Source organism: Vanessa cardui, chromosome 29, assembly GCF_905220365.1.
Source record: "Vanessa cardui chromosome 29, ilVanCard2.1, whole genome shotgun sequence".
In the NCBI taxonomy this organism is placed as follows: Eukaryota; Metazoa; Arthropoda; class Insecta; order Lepidoptera; family Nymphalidae; genus Vanessa; species Vanessa cardui.
In genome coordinates, this window is record NC_061151.1 from 7241389 (window position 1) to 7261418 (window position 20030).

General features: G+C 44.0%; 1 protein-coding gene across 1 annotated transcript; it reads left to right on the top strand.

Annotated features, from left to right (window-relative positions):
- Positions 1 to 2804: 2804 nt before the first annotated feature.
- On the top strand, positions 2805 to 19276 carry LOC124541946 (SID1 transmembrane family member 1-like). Its single transcript, XM_047119885.1, has 16 exons — positions 2805 to 3037; positions 5149 to 5218; positions 5791 to 5887; positions 6424 to 6546; positions 10024 to 10415; positions 11173 to 11256; positions 12251 to 12414; positions 12922 to 13058; positions 13137 to 13250; positions 13761 to 13869; positions 14201 to 14312; positions 14386 to 14568; positions 14831 to 15074; positions 15916 to 16032; positions 16490 to 16622; positions 18884 to 19276. Exons 1-16 carry the CDS (start codon positions 2937 to 2939, stop codon positions 19263 to 19265), a joined length of 2562 nt encoding a protein of 853 aa, XP_046975841.1. The 5' UTR covers positions 2805 to 2936; the 3' UTR covers positions 19266 to 19276.
- The last annotated feature ends 754 nt before the right edge of the window (positions 19277 to 20030 follow it).

The following is a 20030-nucleotide window of genomic DNA, read 5'->3' on the forward strand; positions in this document are numbered from 1 at the left end:
AATTAAGTTCTTCGATTAATGTTTCCTTAAACTGTGCCTTTTATAATTATAATCGATGTAATACTATTAACTAGCTTATGTTTTATCCTTAGTAATGTAATTCGTGGATTATTGTGTTATTGTACGGACGATAGCGCGCGCGCCAGACATTCGCCGAAATTGATTCATCAAATCCAATACATTCGTAACGAAATCTCCAAATATACAGTAAAATTATTTCCTTTTGATTATTGTAGTATTTAAAATGTTTGTGTTTGTAGTGAATAAAATGTTAAATAATAATACAGTGATCGATTTCGCGAATGTGTGGCGCGGGTGTTATCGTTTATAGTGATCGTTATATTTAGAATCCTAATGTGCTATCAATATATAATTAATGTCTGACTTAATTATACAAAATGTAAACAAAACGCTCGGCGCTACAGTCGGTCGTCCGGTTTACATCGTGTATAAGTCACAATATATAAATTATAATTCGTAATATGAGTGTATGTACAAAGAGATTGATCTATAAATATGTAAATAGCTCGAAATTACTCGATCCGTCTTCGTCGGTTGAGATGTCGTGCGGCGGCTGCGGAGAGGTCCGGACCGGGCCGGGTGGCGACTCGAATGACGCCTAGATTCTGCTGAGAGCTGCCAAGAAACTCAGCAGTTGCTATTCTTCGCTAATTGGATTACGTAATCACCAATCGCATAAGTCGCTCCACGATACGTCAACCGCACAAGAGACTCGGTAGGCAACTAGAAATAAAACAAATCCTAATATAAATACGATTTAAATACTCCAACGCACAATCAACCCAAGAAAAGTAATTGCCGCGCTTTTCGTTCCACAGATTAAACATGAACTTTTTGTTTTTGTTTTTTTTTTCTTTTAATACAGTTCCCGGCACGGGAATCGCATTAGTGGTTGTTTATAAAAATAAGATTATATTATTTTAGCGTAAAATATTTATGGCTGTCCTACTTGGTGGGTTGTCTTTAGATTTACGGATGGATCTCATGATTACTTTTTTTTTAATCTATTAATAATATCAATATCGAGCGAGGGCTGAGTGTTGGGCCAAATCTGTTTTGGTGTTAAATAAAATAAAATTAATAAAAAATTACTTTCGATTTTCAAATGTACATAATTTATTGTATTTCTATATGCGTAACTGTCGGTTTGTTTGTAAAAATTCTTGTTCGGGGTATGAACGCAAATACCAAATATTAAATTTGTAAAATGGCGTAACGCGCTGTGTGTCGGCGTCGTTCGGCTGTTGTTTCGATTTGACCGCAGCGGAGGCGGCGACGGTCGCTGTGAATGTATTTTTGCTAAACGTTGTAATGAACAAATAAATGGGCTTGTTTCAATTATCATCTCGTTTCATTGTTCCCGTTGACAGCCTTTGATTGTATTGACTGGTCGACTTCGAAACGGACGATTTAGTGGAAAAACAAACGAAAATGAGAGACACAACTTATTATTTTAAACCAAAATATGTTTATATCATATATATATATAACAATACATTGTATCCACCTCTACCTTAAGTGACAGCCATTTTAATAAAAGTTCAAACCTATAATATGATTTACATTTTTTTGCTGCCCTTACTCTTAGTTGTCCCGGAGAGTCAGACGACACGAATAAAATTTCTAGTCAGAAATATTATTTCTATCGTTAAGACTATCAGCTCATTGTCAAAATAGATTTGTTTTGTATACCTCGAGGTTATTTTACAAAAACACATCCACTCCATCCATTTACACTGAGTACTCATTTCTAACCGTGGTAGCGGAGGGGAGGTGACTCCGTCCTGTACATCCCTTAGCCCACCCTCGCCAGCGAATGGATTTATATTTTTTACCGATTTCAATATCGATACTATTGGAATTCGTCGAAATATTCTTATTGATTACTTAATGTTAATTCTTCAAAATATACTCACTTTTCTCAAAAGAACATTGCTTTAGATCATATTGTTTTTATTACCCACAGCTTTTGCAGGAAACTTTTTTTCTGACAAAAATATTTGACTATAATATTTATACCCATAAATGCAAACAACAAGAAAAAACCAATTTTTCTTCAATTCAAGTTTGAGAATAAAATTTACGGGCATTTTACTTCTTAGATTCGCATCACGTCGAAATACATCTAATTGGAATCGGCTAATCGGAAGTTTATCCGTACTGTGTAGTGACAGACCTATTTCTCTTTTCAATAAGTCCAGTTTTACTTAATAAACATCGTAACCAACAGATGTTACATTTTAAAAGTTCATTACACAGAGTGTAGCTTCGCCAAATTCATGCATTTATTATTTTTATCTAACTACCTACCTATTTTCTTGCTTTTGACTGATTTAACTGAGTTTTTCGACCTAGAGGTGTTATCGTAAGCCAATCACTAGCCATTGTTGGATATAGGGTTGCTAGCTGTTCTCCAATATTTCGGGTGCTCATTCATCGATCATATTTACATACGCCTTTTATTTCCGCCACTTCAGCATTGAAATGGCTAGAGTTAAACATATGTGGAGTTCATAAAAAGAGTCGGATACGTTTTGAGTTTAATAAATCAAATGGTAGTTTTTATAAACATTTTTAAAAGATGCAAATCATGCAAGGTTACTTACTAACTAATACATTTTTAGTCGTTTTACAGTTTTCTCATAAAATACAATATCAATTGGAGTGTTACGTATTTTTTATAGCTTATTGAAATATCATACGAATAAATGTGTGCAGCCCTAGTCTGACCAGATAATTCCATTCGAAATCACTAATGTCATATTTCCCTTGTCTTTGTTCATTTGACTATTCTGACGTTTGTCACTGTCTAAAACAGTATTTTCCAAATGTTTAGTATTTAGTGAATTATTGCAAAACAAAAGTATTATTTCCACAATATTATACACAGACGATAGATGTATTGACGTAACAAGATGAAGAGTTGTTGGCTGATAAAATTCGTATTCCTATTTTTAATTCCTCTCTCCGTTTGCCAAAGGATAAATGATGGAATTATATTCCACTACAATAACACGTAAGTTTGTTATAGTCTGATTGTTTTCGCCTTTCAGTAATTTCAGATTTTGTTGAGTAAAGCAATTTACTTACAAACTGTGTATCAGATGTACTGATTATTCTTGCATGAAATGTTTTTTTTTTTAATTTAAATGTTACTTGTATAATAGGTATTTAATACATTATATTATAATTATACAAATAAATCGTTTTTAAATATATTTTGTTAATTAGTCAATTTTGGATAATGTTATTAATGAATATATTAATATGACTTAAAATAAGTGATTGCTGATAGTCTGTCTCAGAGTAAATAGCCCTATTGTAGCTAGAGATATTTTAACAGACACACTTTATGCTGTAGGTTTGAGAAGTGTAATATCTTAATTGATGTTCCTTTTATTTATATCTCTACTGTCTCACCATTAAATGACCAACATACTAAAATGCATTATTTGCAATTTTTATTACATTTAAGCTTAATTATATTATTTAGAATATTTTAAAAGTAGTAATATAGAGTTGGTAATGAAAAATATGATTCATAATTTCCTAATAAACAAAGAACAAATACACAAGAGTTCCTTGACACTAGCTGTACAGATAAACACAAACACTCAGATAACTCTATTAATTGTATTAATAACTGTGCCACGGCAGATAAACTTAAAAAATAAAATTGCTGAGTAACTACGACATATATTTTAATATATTGGATCGCCCAACTTATGATAGCTTTACTGTACCTTTGAATAAGATAGTATGGATTTGTTTTACCCTTCCGTTTTGTAATGACTCAATTACATTAGACAACTCACACTCGGTTGAGTGGTGTGTACACCGGTATTCGTGGGTACGCCACTCTGAGGTCCCGGGTTCGATCGCAAGTCGATGTAGATTACCATTAGTTTTCTATATTGTCTTGGGTCTGGGTGTTTGTGATACTGTTGTTACTTCTGATTTCCATAACACAAGTACTTCAGCTACTTACATTGATTGGGATCAGAGTAATGTATGTGATGTGGTCTCATATTTATTTATTTATTATTATTATTATTATTAATTACTGACTATTTAATTCAAATGCTTGTTATTTAGTTACTTTTTACTATACACCTATTAGTTTTGTTTTGTTCTGTGTAGTGGACACATTTCTACATATAGTTTATTTCATTCAAAGAAGGAATTATCACAAACAAACTGTATATTTACATATTTCATGTCATTGGCTAACAGTTCAGCAATATTGTGTACAACCCACAGTACTTGATTAATATATCGTTATTTATTCACATACAACAACAACAACAACAGCCTGTAAATTTCCAATGCGGGTTGGTAGAATACACATGTGGCAGAATTTCTATGAAATTTGTCACATGCAGGTTTCCTCACTATGTTTTCCTTCACCGCTGAGCACGAGATGAATTATAAAGACAAATTAAGCACATGAATCAGCGGTGCCTGCCTGGGTTTGAACCCGAAATCATCGGTTAAGATGCATGCGTTCTAACCACTGGGCCATCTCTGCATTATTCACATAACTATGCAACTTTTATGAAAATCCATACTAAATGAGATAACATATAAAAGCTCAATCAATAATATAGCATCAATTTAATATCAAATATTTTAAGCCAGTGAACATAACAAAGCATTGTTATAAAATGCTTTATTCATGTACAATAACAGCACTTCCAATAGTTTGAGTTTTGATACCTATGTGAGTGAAAAGGAACTTAAGATTATCCCTTAATATTCTTCTCTAAATAGTGTAAAGCAAAGTTGCTTTCCATCCTCTGTACTTGAGATCTTCTAAACTATGCAACGGAGTTTAATGTGGATTTTATGAATATGGAATAGTAATAAATAATGATTGGAAAGGAAGTTTCATAAGTATTATACATGCTTATTCTAGTAGAAAAAGATGAGAATTTTAAATGCTTCTAGCCAGAACAACAATAAATTTGTTTTTGTTTGTTTTTCAATATGAAGGTTGTATAATATAGAGTCTTAGTCTTTCTTTATTTATGAAGTACCTTTATGAAGATATAAAGCTAGTCTTTTATATTGAATAATATGATTTCTCTGTCTGTTTGTGTTTTAAGTAATTTAATTTTTGTTTCACAGATACAAATACAATGTTCCGTACACAATAGAAGTCAGTAAAAATACAGAATATATTATGGAATTTGGTGGCGTGAGTATTATTTATTTTTATTAACCTACATTAAATGCAAAGAATTGACATTACTGAAGACTCCGATGGTGTACCATGTTTAAAATTTAGGTTTGAATTAGCCTAACTGGTCGTTATGTTTTCTATAGTAAGTTTTAAGTTAACATGGGTGATCTGGCTAAGCCAATCTAGTGTCTTGATTGTGGTTTTGTTATCCTTACTGTTTTTAAACACGGTGGCTTATCTCAACGGATGCTGAATAGTTGTTCAGTGTCCCTTGAGATTTGAACCCAGGACATACTATTGTGCAAAAGTGTGTGCATTCTCATAATCCACATACCCGACTTATAATTGTTGTGTGCAGTAATGCCAGTCTGATTTCTAACGCAGATCACATTGGTTAAGTGTCATGACTTGTGTTGTATATTATGTGTCTTATTTATTCTTTAAATGTTTTGTGTTGTATATTATGTGTCTTATTTATTCTTTAAATGTCTTGTGTTGTATATCATGTGTCTTATTTATTCTTTAAATGTCATGTGTATCATGTATATCATGTATGTGCTTCATGTATATCATGAGTCTTATTTCAGGACGTGGAGGCGTACGACACGCCCGCCAGGGTGACGGTGGCGAGTGACTTCGCCAACCGCACGTACCCGCTGTTCATAACGGCGAGGCAGCAGAAAGGTGAGGTCAACACGGCTTCAGGGGTACAGAACAGTTACATGATCTAATTTAAACCCTTAATTACCCCTCCCCCTCCCTTCACAAGCAGGTGATGCGAATGAATTGATTGAAAAAGGTGAAGTAAAGTAACAGCCTGTAAATTTCCCACTGCTGGGCTAATGGCCTCCTCTCCCATTAAAGAGAGGGCTTGGAACATATTCCACCACGCTGTTCCAATTTGGGTTGGTGGAATGCACATGTGGCAGAATTTCTATGAAATTAGACACATGCAGGTTTCCTCACGATGTTTCCTTCACTGCCGAGCACGAGATGAATCATAAACACAAATTAAGCACACACATATATATATATATATATATATATATATACACAGTGGTGTTTGCCTGGGTTTGAACCCGAAATCATCGGTTAAGATGCACGCGTTCTAACCACTGGGGCGCCTCGAAATGTGATTGACAATAACGTCTAAATATTAAATTAATTACAAATTTAAATTGTATACGAAACAGGTATGTCATGGTGTACCAATTTTCCAGGTGTATTCTCCTGGCAGCTGCCCATGCTGGTACAGACGCCGGACACGCTGGAGCAGTTCACCAACATATCCAGGACGCTGTGCCCTCATAACAACATCTTCTCTGAGGACCAGGACACTTGTGGTGAGTCCTAAGTCAATAATGTGTTATTTTTGTCACGTGTAGTATGGACTGTAGGGTGACTGACCCAATTATTGGCACCTCGAGGCATTTGAATTCAAATTGAATTTATAATCATGAATAATAGTCTTTATTGAGTGTTCCCATTTTCGATTTAGTTCATTTTGCTGATTATATGTGTAATGTTTTTCTTACTGTGGTGCTGATTTTTTGTGTCCGTCACTTTATAAAAACTACATATATTTTGTATGGTTATTTTTAAAGAAAATCTCTAGTGATCTAGTTATAACCAAAACAATGATGTTCTAGTAAACAGATATGTTATTAACACGCAAAAAGTGAAGACTAGAAAAACGTCCCAATTGGGACGTTTGCCTTTAGTCGTTTTACGTAGTAATACGTTATAATACATCATAATTACGTAGTAATACGTTTTGCGTAATTAAAACATCTAGTTATCCCTTTTACTTATTGTTTTTATCAAGCTATCCTTTTTACTTGTAACGAAATGTAAAATAAACGGTCCCGGCGCGGCACACTTTTTTCTGTTGTTTCGTATGGCTATAACATATCTGTTTATTAGAATATCATTGACCAAAAATAAATTGGCGTTCTGAATCGATATAGAAAATTTAGTCGTTTTAAGGATATCGGCCCTCATTGACATGTTTCCTAGGTCCGGACCCTAAACCTGATCCAATGCTAACAGCAGCTTAACCGAAGCTGTGATTAATCTTTACGCTACTCCTGAGCGAGTTTGTGTTATTAGTATTCGATCAGTTGTGTGAATTATCTAATGCTTATTTTGTTTTGTTTTTTGTTCACGCTTTCTATAGTAAATGGAAACCGGATTAGGGTCTACTGTGGCCCTTTGATACGTAAATAAGTTTTTATATATATCTTTGTATTTATATCGTCGTCGTTGAGCGAAAATTTTCTATTCCGTTGACGTAATCGACTTTAAATCTCGTTATTACCATCAGATTAAGATTTAGATTGATTAGGGTTTTGTGTTAGAAGCTAAACTTACTATCATATACCACAAAAAGTGTAATTCTTAGAGCTTAGAGCCAGTGTAACTAAAGGCTCAAGGAATCTAACATATCAGTTTTAAATGAGCGAGGATGACTGTTGGTAATCACTTACAAGGTATCCATTGCGAGTTAAATAAAGTAATTTTAGTAATATAACTCTATAGGTGACATATGACCTTATAGTGAACAGTACGATACTCAATCTGAGTGCCGTTCGTGTGGACTTTTCTAAAGCGAAATCCTGATGAATATGAATGCGAAAGTGTTAACGTTAGTTACGTTTCGACTCAACTGATTATCATCAAATTATATACATATATATGTATGTATTATCAAGGGTGTTGTACGTTGTGTAAGCCATAATTATATCCCAACACCGAAGCCAAAGGGCGAAGCCGTCAGTTTCTGTTTTAAGTCAAAAGTCAATGTTAGTAAATTTTCGCTCTTTGTAAACGATATAATTGTTATTGTTTTTATAAGTTTTTTCGCTTATATTTTTAATTATATTTTGCTGTTTTTTTTTTAAATCAATATACAGTAGGTTCATGCGTAAAGCTTTTTACACATATTCATGCGAATATTGCTATAGTAATGATCGCTAAAGCTCAGTGCACGTTACGTTACTCATGGAACGATGAAGCAGCTTTAAAGTGCTTAAAAAAGTGCTTATTGCATATCCGTCATTGTGTTATGTCTAAGCTATGTTTGTGTTGTTGCTGCACTCTGCCGCTAAGCTATTTTTGTTTTACCCTAGTGAGAGTGAGGAATATTTACAGGCACAAAGTACATAACAAAATAAGCAAATGCATAACTATTTTTAAATTGAACTTATTCAACAATTATTATCGCTTAAATACAAGGAGTCAATAACAGGGGATACTTACCTTGTAACTCTGTTATTGTTGTTGTGACTGTTTATATTATTAACAAAACAAAATTAATTTTGATAAATTTATTACAACAAAAATTATACAAAGATCCAAACTCCAAGCCCGATAGGAGCCGACTTTTCCTATAAATTCTAAATCAAGCTTTCATCAAGACATTATATTTTTAAGAACTTCAAATAAAGAATAGCATTGACTGTATTTACGATACGATACGATGTGTATTAACACAATACACCAACAACATCAGCCTGTAAATTCCCACTGCTGGGCTAAGGCCTCCTCTCCCTTTTAGGAGAAGGAACATATTCCACCACGCTCTTCCAATGCGGGTTGGTGGAATACACATATGGCAGAATTTCTATGAAATTTGTCACATGCAGGTTTCCTCGCGATGTTTTCCTTCACCGCTGAGCACGAGATGAATTATAAAGACAAATTTAGCACATGAATCAGCGGTGCCTGCCTGGGTTTGAACCCGAAATCATCGGTTAAAATGCACGCGTTCTAACCACTGGGCCATCTCGACTCGATTAACTACAAGAGCGACATCGTAATTGCGTCACAAGATATATGTCTCTTTATATGTTCATATTACGAACAGCAGTGATTGTGATAAGTGGTGGTAAGTGGTCGCCTAGAACACTACCGCTACATGAACACCTCACTCCTAAAACGCTGCCTGATATATGACGTTATCTCTGTCTGTAACCAGTTCTCCGAACCAAACTTGGTGGTAGGCCGTCTGGTGAGGTACCAGTCACTCATCAGATATTCTAGGACCACCCAACAGAATTCAGTGGTATTGTGTTTCGGTTTGATGGGTGAGTGAGCCAGTGTAACTACAGACACAACGGACATAACATCTTAAGTTTCCAAGGTTTGAGGCGCATTGGCGATGTAGGAATTGCTTAATATTTCTTACAGCGTCGCTGTCTATGTACAGTATTGACCACTTACCATCATGGTGGTCCATAAACTCATCATCATCCTCCCTTATCCCAATTCTATTTGGGGTCGGCGCAGCATGTTTTCTCCTTCCATACCTCTCTGTCAGACGTCATCTCACACGTAACATTCTCTCTAACCATATCTTCTTTCACACAACCCATCCATCGTTTCCATGGTCGTCCTCTACCTCTATATCCACCCACATCCCTGCTTAAGACCTTTACTCAACCTATGCCATAAAATAATTCATAATAGAGATGTTTGGGATACAATAATTGATAAATCACTGGCCTAGTAAATGTTTTTAGTAGTCTGGAGCTAGAAGTCGATAGCGTTACACTAATCTGCGCTTCTGGTCTCTGTCTGTGTCGGTTTGCCGTCTTAAATAGAGAATGTCCGTGTTTGCACACAAGCCCGTTTTGTATATCTTATGCTTATTGGCCAGTCGTTAAAATTTGCCCGGTCCTGATTGGTCAGGACGAACCAGTAACATCCGATCGTGCACCGCACACTCATTAACATAAATGCGTTAGTTTTCGTTGCAAATTATTTTGAATTGTGTTTAATTTTCAATGAAAATATTGTATATTGAATATTGTTTGTTTCAGAGATAACAAACTTGAACACGCCAATAGTGCACCTGACGTCATCGTCACCCGATCCGATAAAGGTGACCATAGTGGTGCAGACTGTGGAGAACTTCTACATAAAAATGAACACGGTGGTCAATATGACGAGCACGCCCAGTCAGCCCAAGTACTACTTCTACCCCTTCGACCAGGGGCCCAATGAAGTCGTGGACCTCGACTCTCAGAGCATCAAGAAGAAGTTCATTTGTAATAAAGAGCTGGATACGAACGAGAAGGTGACCCTGGACAGGTACATGCTGAGGAGCAACCTGAGGACCGACTACGGCTGGCTGTCGAAGCCGAAGAGCGTGATCGTCATGATAGAGTCCGATGACGACATCTGCGCCGTCGTCTCCATACAAAACTTCTCGGTGAGCTTCTATGCATTCTGCTCTAAGCATCTGTTCTCGTTGTGTATACTTTGCTGACCTCATCTTAACTAATGACTGCGTTTTTCGAATTCAGGCAAGCATCAATGGATTTTTAAGAATTTTTCAGGTTCCCCTCATGATATTTTTTCAATAAAATTCTGCCACATGTCCATATCATGTCACTAATCCGCATAGGATTATCGAGGTGATATGACCTCCAAACCTTCTCCTCAAAAGGGAGAGTAAGGTATTATCCCAGCAGGGGGACATTTACGGTGTTAATTTTCTATTTTTGTGCAACCCGTATCATAGTATCACGATTAGAACAACAATACTTCATCTGTATTGATCCAATTTTAGTGTCGAGTTCATGGTGTCACATCTTTTCACCAAGTTTCCATAATTGGTGGTGACAAAGACAAGTTAGTACATCTTCCAGAATCGACGTCTTACGATGGATCCCAAAACAAAATTTAAACATGTATATTAATATATATATGAGTCGGCTTCGAAATTTATCAGTACGATGGAATTACTAAGTACTGGCTAACCCTTCATGGTATTTCCCTGGAATTTGACGACCTCCGTGGTCGAGTCACTACTCATACCCACTTGTACTCCGGTTTTCACGGGTATGCCACTACGAAGACCCGGGTTCGATTTCTGTCCGAGTCGATGTTACATCTGATCTTCCATAACCCAAGTGCTTCAGCTACTAACATTGGGCTCAGAGTAATGCACGTGGTGTTGTCGGCAGTGCCCGGTGTTCGACAACGAGCGCGACATCCTGTACGACGGGTACTACCTCACCATGACGCGCCGCGGCGGGATCACGCTCACGGTGAGGGTTGTCACCTGGCTAACTTTATTTTGTTTACAGATATAACCTTGTATTGATTTAAGTACTTACATTTAAGTGTATACATATGTATATTCTTATGGTAGCTATATAGTGCGTAGTTATCACCTACTCATCAAATATTCTACTGCGACACAGCAGTATTCAATATTGTGGAGGTTTATTTTGTGAGTTTGTGTAACTACAGGTGGCGCATTGGCGATGTAAGGTTAATTATTCTTACAGCGCCATTGTCTATGGGCGGTGGTAACTACTTACCATGAGGTGGCCCATTTGCTCGTCAAGTCAATAACATAAAAAAATACGCTTCCCCATTTATTCGCTACAAATTCAATATTTCTCCTTGCCCTAGACCGAGTATAGTACGACACAACTTAGATGTCACATCGCCAAAATTCGTAAAACCGATCACATCTGAATTGAGTACCCTGTCCCAAACTATCAATATTTATGTCTCATGCGAATATGATCTTTGCACAAACGTTATAACGTGTAATATCATATGACCTAATATATTCGTCAATTTGACGCGTCGATTTACATGTACTTGCTTTCTCTGACGCGTGAATATATAGCGATGCTACACCTAATTTGTGTCGTACTATATATATATATATATCTTTTGTGATTTATTTTGTGAGTGAGTGTAACTACAGGCATTAGGGATATAGTATGTGTGCCCAAGTGGTGGCGCATTGCATCACATGCGATGTGAGGTTAATTATTCTTACAGTGCCATTGTCTATGGGCGGTGGTAACTACTTAACATGTTGCCCATTTGCTTGTCAAGCAACTAATATCATAAAAAAATACACTTCCCCATTTATTCGCCACATATTCAATCCCTCCCTTGCCCCAGACCAAATATCTTGTGATTATATATATATATATATATATATATGTTGTATCGTTAAGCTGAAGTGAAACACTAAATGCCATCGCATTGGTGACGTGACGTGACGTGTCGTGTTCGCAGCAAGACACGTTCCCGCTGGGCTTCTACATCGTGTTCATCGTGAAGACGTCGGACGACGACTGCGCGGGCGCCGCCAACGACTCGCTGCCCAACATGGCGCACTACTTCGGCTGGCAGGGCCGCGCCAGCGTCGCCACCGGCGACGGCAGGGTCAAGACCTTCAGGTGAGAGAACAGGCCAACTCAAATGCTGTTGGCTAAAACCTTTGTGATGGATGTTATGCACGAGTCAGATTGTTTTGGCGTAACGTATCAGATTATCTTGTGTGGTATTTCGCGCCAACGCAAAGACCTCGTCTAAGAGTAGAACCTTCACGACCTTGGTGGCAATGTTACACGCTTGTGGTCCCAAGTACCAGTCCACAGGCTTTTGTTTGGAGGGTCTCAGACCTTTCGGCTCTTTACGTATCCCTATCTGCCGTCTCCTTCCAGACTGTCTGTTTTACTAATGGAATAAACCGGGATTTCTTCAACTACCTAGAAATACCAGGAACTACACGTATGGTACCAGTGTCTTTTCAATCGTGAAGTTTGAGACATTTCGTAGAAAGTCCGGAATCAGCGGCTGTCAACATCTAGTAAACTATTTGTGTGTGTTTGTGTGTGTTACAAAATGTCGCTGAGATCGTATGTGAGTGACGTCATGTAACGCGAGCAACGTGTCCGTTTCAGCTTCAAGATAATCCAGACGATATCGTACCAGGAGTACTTCATCGCGGCGGGCGCGGCGCTCGCCTTCTTCCTGTCCTTCTACGTGCTGTTCGCGCTGGCCGTGCTCTGCCAGCGCTACCGCCCGCGTGACCGCCAAGGTGACAACATACCCCCCCATCCCCGGCCCTCACGCCCCCCCCCCCCCCGGCCCGAGCTAACGAGGGTTGTGTCCGCAGAGCGGCTGCTGGCGCCCCCCACCCCGCACGAGGGGGGCGACTCGCGCGTGCGCAGGCGCCGCGTGGTCAACGACTCGAGCGGCAGCTCCACGCACGCAGCCGGACAGCACGGAGGTACGCACGCACGCACTCACCCACTCATCACCACGTAGCGTATCTTTTTCCGTTTTTTCTCTTTTGATTTGTTAAATAACTTTCAAGCCAGTTCTTCGTAATCATTTACATTCCAAATCGGTGGTAGCGTTAATTCGAATACAGTACAGTCTACACAAAATTAGCCAAAGCTTACGTGTTCAGGTCGTTAACGTACTTTCTTATACAACACATGCAACAATTTCTGTGTACACGATTTCTTTGCTCATTTATTTTCTTAATTGGCGCAAATCAATTAATAATGATGACATTCACTATCATAAATTAATTTGGCAAATAACAAAATTAAATCGCCACTAGATGGCGTTAGTTAAGTTTGAGTGATGTTTCCTTTAATTCTCTCGCACCAGAATTGTTGTAGCATCGTCGCTACTTCTGACTTTCCACAACACAAGTGCTTCAGCTACTTACATTGGGATCAGAGTAATGTGTGTGATGTTGTCCAATATTTATATTTATTTATACAACCAGACGGCAGCTCGTCGTCGGACACGGACACGGACCTGTCGACGCTCGACGGCGCCGCCGAGCGCGACGCGTACCTGCTCGGCGGGAAGCTCTGCGTCGCCAGCTTGTCGAGGCAAGACTTTAATAGAAAGAATATTAAATAAGCCAAACTTACAACAGATAATGTTCAAAATAATTCGAACTTCGGTACCCAATTGATATTTTGCATAAAAGTAAAAAGGTAAAATTTTCTTGTATATAGTCTGTACCGACCACAGCACTAGGCACCATTACTAGGATTTTCTAATCCTAAAGTAAAACCTTCTTGTATATAGTCTGTGCAAACCACAGCACTAGGTACTACTATATTTTGTGAGAAGTACTCCTCGTGAAGATAAAATAATGTTGACATTGAAATGACGCGATTTCATTGGTCGAGATCTTTACCTTGCCCCCCCCCCCAGGTGCCGGGCGCGCGTGCTGTCGGCGCGCTCGCGGCTGTACCTGTGGAACGTGCTGACGGTGGCCGTGTTCTACACGCTGCCCGTCGTGCAGCTCGTCGTCACCTACCAGCGGGTGAGCGCCCCCCCCCCCCGCCCCAGCGCCCCATGTCACGCCGCGCAATAACGAGACCCGTTGCCGTCCGCAGCTGCTCAACCAGTCGGGCAACCAGGACCTCTGCTACTTCAACTTCCTGTGCGCGCACCCGCTGCTGGCGCTGTCGGACTTCAACCACGTGTACTCCAACCTGGGCTACGTGCTGCTCGGCGCGCTGTTCGTGGCGCAGGTGTGGCGCCGGCAGCGCGCGCACGAGCGCCGCACGCAGCAGCAGGTGGGCGCGGGGGGGGGGGGCGGGGTAACGCACACGCACACTCACTTGGTGGTAGGGCTTTGTGCAAGCCCGTCTGGGTAGGTACCACCCACTCATCAGTTATTCTACCGCCAAATAACAGTACTCAGTATTGTTGTGTTCCGATTTGAAGGGTGAGTGAGCCAGTGTAACTACAGGCGCAAGGGACGTAACATCTTACCATCAGGTAGCCCATATGCTCGTCCGCCAACCTATAACCATTACAAGTGCGTCTCCGCCGCAGAAGGAGCTGGGCATCCCGCAGCACTTCGGGCTGCTGTACGCGATGGGCGCGGCGCTGGTGAGCGAGGGGCTGCTGTCGGCGGCCTACCACGTGTGCCCCAACAGCATGAACTTCCAGTTCGACACGTCGTTCATGTACGTGACGGCGGTGCTGTGCATGGTGCGGCTGTACCAGGCGCGCCACGCCGACGTCAACGCGCGCGCGCACGCCACCTTCGGCGTGCTCGCGCTCATCATATTCATCGGTATAACACAACCCCACCTCACCTCACTCTCACTCTCACTCTCACTCTCACCGACATGCTATAATAATAATAATAATAATAATCATTTATTTCAGACCATAATTTACATAGATCCATTTAGTGTTAGTAAAAATAAATAAATTAATCTTAATACCTAAATTTGGTTAGTAAGTTCACAAAAGCAATTTTACTTAATTATGTATGTATAACATTTTTTTTAAACTAATTTTAAACTATTCTACTGGACTACGTGAAGTCGTATCCAGTGAGCTAGTATTGGTGAATCCCAGCGGTCCGACAATGCACGCAAGATGGTATCACAATTCCTTGTAAAGTTACAATGTCCGAATCAAAAATATACTTTTTGGTAAATTTACTTGGTGGTAGGGCTTTGTGCAAGCCCGTCTGGGTAGGTACCACACACATCAGTTATTCTTCCGCCAAATAACAGTACTCAGTATTGTTGTGTTTCGGTCTGAAGGGTGAGTGAGCCAGTGTAACTACAGGCATAAGGGACATAAAATCTTAGTGCCCAAGGTTGGTGGTACATTGACGATGTAAGGAATGGTTATTATTTCTTACAGCGTCATTGTCTATGGGCGATGGTAACCACTTACCATCAGGTGGCCCATATGCTCGTCCGCCAACAATAAAAAACAAAATATTGCTACTATTTAATTTACAAACGTAATTTACATTTATGGTCCTTCTAGTTGGATCCTCATGTATTAATGATTTTTCTAAATTTTGTGTACCATAATATTTTGACCCTTTATTGCTTTTTTAACTTTAAATGGAATATGTTCGTTTGAAAGACATAACATATACTGTGACGGCACAGGACTCGTCGGCGTCCTGAACGCTAACTTCTACTTCTGGGTGGCGTTCACCGTCCTGCACCTGGTCACGTGCCTCGTGATGACGTTCCAGATCTACTACCTGGGCAGGTTCCGACTCGGTGAGTGGCGCGACTGCCTTGGTAGAGGTCTTAGAAAATGTTTTAGAAGAGGTCGCTCGACAACTGATACCAGAATAGCACTTTTAACATATTTACGATGTTTGGGAGAAATCACAGAATGCTTTTGGAGTATTCTGTGATTCATCTAAAGCATTTGATTGTGTAAAACACGAGACGCTTCTTTATAAGCTCAAATATTACGGCGTTAAAGGTAGGGCTCTTGATCTCATTGCTTCATACTTCAGCAAGTTTTCATTAATGGAATAAAATCTTCTGGATCTGGATCTGGACGTTAAAAATGAGTGTTCCACAAGGATCAATTTTGGGTCCCTTTCTATTTCTTTCTATTTCCGTACCGGTGGGAACTTAACTCAATAATAGTTGCTAAATGTCGCTTCAAAAGTGCTTGTAAAGGTCTACTTGAAGAAATGATGATTTGATTGTGTTGGTCCCGCAGACGGCGAGGTGCTGTGGCGCGCGGCGCGCTCGCTGTCGGCGCGCCCGCTGGCCGCCGTCACGCCCGCGCGCGCCGGCCGCTGCGTGCTGCTGCTGCTCGCCAACCTCGCCAACTGGGCGCTCGCCGCCTACGGGTACGCCCCCCCACACACACACACACCCGCACACCCCACACACACACTCGGCGCGCCCGCTGGCCGCCGTCACGCCCGCGCGCGCCGGCCGCTGCGTGCTGCTGCTGCTCGCCAACCTCGCCAACTGGGCGCTCGCCGCCTACGGGTACGCCCCCCCACACACACACACACCCGCACACCCCACACACACACTCGGCGCGCCCGCTGGCCGCCGTCACGCCCGCGCGCGCCGGCCGCTGCGTGCTGCTGCTGCTCGCCAACCTCGCCAACTGGGCGCTCGCCGCCTACGGGTACGCCCCCCCACACACACACACACCCACACACCCCACACACACACTCGGCGCGCCCGCTGGCCGCCGTCACGCCCGCGCGCGCCGGCCGCTGCGTGCTGCTGCTGCTCGCCAACCTCGCCAACTGGGCGCTCGCCGCCTACGGGTACGCCCCCCCACACACACACACACCCGCACACCCCACACACACACTCGGCGCGCCCGCTGGCCGCCGTCACGCCCGCGCGCGCCGGCCGCTGCGTGCTGCTGCTGCTCGCCAACCTCGCCAACTGGGCGCTCGCCGCCTACGGGTACGCCCCCCCACACACACACACACCCGCACACCCCACACACACACTCGGCGCGCCCGCTGGCCGCCGTCACGCCCGCGCGCGCCGGCCGCTGCGTGCTGCTGCTGCTCGCCAACCTCGCCAACTGGGCGCTCGCCGCCTACGGGTACGCCCCCCCACACACACACACACCCGCACACCCCACACACACACTCGGCGCGCCCGCTGGCCGCCGTCACGCCCGCGCGCGCCGGCCGCTGCGTGCTGCTGCTGCTCGCCAACCTCGCCAACTGGGCGCTCGCCGCCTACGGGTACGCCCCCCCACACACACACACACCCGCACACCCCACACACACACTCGGCGCGCCCGCTGGCCGCCGTCACGCCCGCGCGCGCCGGCCGCTGCGTGCTGCTGCTGCTCGCCAACCTCGCCAACTGGGCGCTCGCCGCCTACGGGTACGCCCCCCCACACACACACACACCCGCACACCCCACACACACACTCGGCGCGCCCGCTGGCCGCCGTCACGCCCGCGCGCGCCGGCCGCTGCGTGCTGCTGCTGCTCGCCAACCTCGCCAACTGGGCGCTCGCCGCCTACGGGTACGCCCCCCCACACACACACACACCCGCACACCCCACACACACACTCGGCGCGCCCGCTGGCCGCCGTCACGCCCGCGCGCGCCGGCCGCTGCGTGCTGCTGCTGCTCGCCAACCTCGCCAACTGGGCGCTCGCCGCCTACGGGTACGCCCCCCCACACACACACACACCCGCACACCCCACACACACACTCGGCGCGCCCGCTGGCCGCCGTCACGCCCGCGCGCGCCGGCCGCTGCGTGCTGCTGCTGCTCGCCAACCTCGCCAACTGGGCGCTCGCCGCCTACGGGTACGCCCCCCCACACACACACACACCCGCACACCCCACACACACACTCGGCGCGCCCGCTGGCCGCCGTCACGCCCGCGCGCGCCGGCCGCTGCGTGCTGCTGCTGCTCGCCAACCTCGCCAACTGGGCGCTCGCCGCCTACGGGTACGCCCCCCCACACACACACACACCCGCACACCCCACACACACACTCGGCGCGCCCGCTGGCCGCCGTCACGCCCGCGCGCGCCGGCCGCTGCGTGCTGCTGCTGCTCGCCAACCTCGCCAACTGGGCGCTCGCCGCCTACGGGTACGCCCCCCCACACACACACACACCCGCACACCCCACACACACACTCGGCGCGCCCGCTGGCCGCCGTCACGCCCGCGCGCGCCGGCCGCTGCGTGCTGCTGCTGCTCGCCAACCTCGCCAACTGGGCGCTCGCCGCCTACGGGTACGCCCCCCCACACACACACACACCCGCACACCCCACACACACACTCGGCGCGCCCGCTGGCCGCCGTCACGCCCGCGCGCGCCGGCCGCTGCGTGCTGCTGCTGCTCGCCAACCTCGCCAACTGGGCGCTCGCCGCCTACGGGTACGCCCCCCCACACACACACACACCCCCACACCCCACACACACACTCGGCGCGCCCGCTGGCCGCCGTCACGCCCGCGCGCGCCGGCCGCTGCGTGCTGCTGCTGCTCGCCAACCTCGCCAACTGGGCGCTCGCCGCCTACGGGTACGCCCCCCCACACACACACACACCCGCACACCCCACACGCTCCACGCTACACACAGGGTCGTTAACCCCCCCGACGCTCGCAGGCTGTCGCAGCACGGCCGCGACTTCGCGTCGCACCTGCTGCTGGTGCTGATGAGCAACCTGTTCCTGTACACGCTGTTCTACATCGCGATGAAGCTGCTGCACCGCGAGACCATCGCGTGGTACAGCTGGGCGTTCATCGCGCTGACGTACGCCGTGTGGGCCGGCTCCAGCTACCTGTACCTGGACCTGAGCACGGACTGGGCGCTGTCGCCGGCGCAGTCGCGGCGCCGCAACCGCGTGTGCTCGCTGCTGCAGCTCTACGACTCGCACGACGCCTGGCACTTCCTGTCCGCCACCGCCATGTTCTTCTCCTTCAACATGTACCTCACCATCGACGACAACCTCAGCGACACGCCGCGCACCGACATCATGGTCTTCTAGACCATAGCCACTACCGACCGACTCAAACACGCTAAGATAACGCGCCGTCACGGGTAGCCGTAAGTAAGTGAACATGAAAGTTGCCACGAAATATCCTGTAGTCAGGACGCTTTCGAACGACGCCGGCAACAAACTCAACCACAGTATCGACAAAATTGTATAATATGTTCTGCATACAAACTGCTTGAGCAGTCACTTTAGTCAAATATATACACAACGTTTTAAATGTTATACTTTAATAAGCAATAAAACGCCTCAATCAAAAGCGAAAAAAGGAGGAATTGAAACACAGCTTTTAGCGTTGATTATTTTACTTTAGTTACAGTTACAGGGCTTTGTACAGGCCGGTCTGTCTGTCAGTTAATCGCGAGGGCGCTCCCAGCTAACAGATCTGTCTGTCAGTTTAATCGCGAGGGCGCTCCCAGCGTATTAAACTAATTCATTAAATAAATTTAACTTGTATTGTTTTGCTGTCTCTACTTTTAGTTACTCACGCACACTAACGCCTACTGTAAGCACGAGTGCCACTCACTCAATGTCGATATGATTTGCCTTGGAGCGTCGCCGCTATCAAATATCTATATACTATCTCCGTTGAGTAATCATACACATACATGTATGTAAGTATGATTAATGACACAACGGAGGTCTGAAAATTCATAAGGTAATATGTAGTGGTCCCATCACCTACCACAATGAATACATTTCGACATATTTCATAAATAAAATCAATTTCGAAAGTAATATAAATATAAAATAGCGGAG

Bases quoted from the DNA above. Each gene is read 5' to 3' on its own strand.
- LOC124541946 (XM_047119885.1), top strand. From the start codon at position 2,937: ATGAAGAGTTGTTGGCTGATAAAATTCGTATTCCTATTTTTAATTCCT. The intron at 6,547-10,023 runs GTGAGTCCTAAG...TGTTTGTTTCAG, and splicing joins TGAGGACCAGGACACTTGTG to AGATAACAAACTTGAACACG. The intron at 16,623-18,883 runs GTACGCCCCCCC...CGACGCTCGCAG, and splicing joins TGGGCGCTCGCCGCCTACGG to GCTGTCGCAGCACGGCCGCG.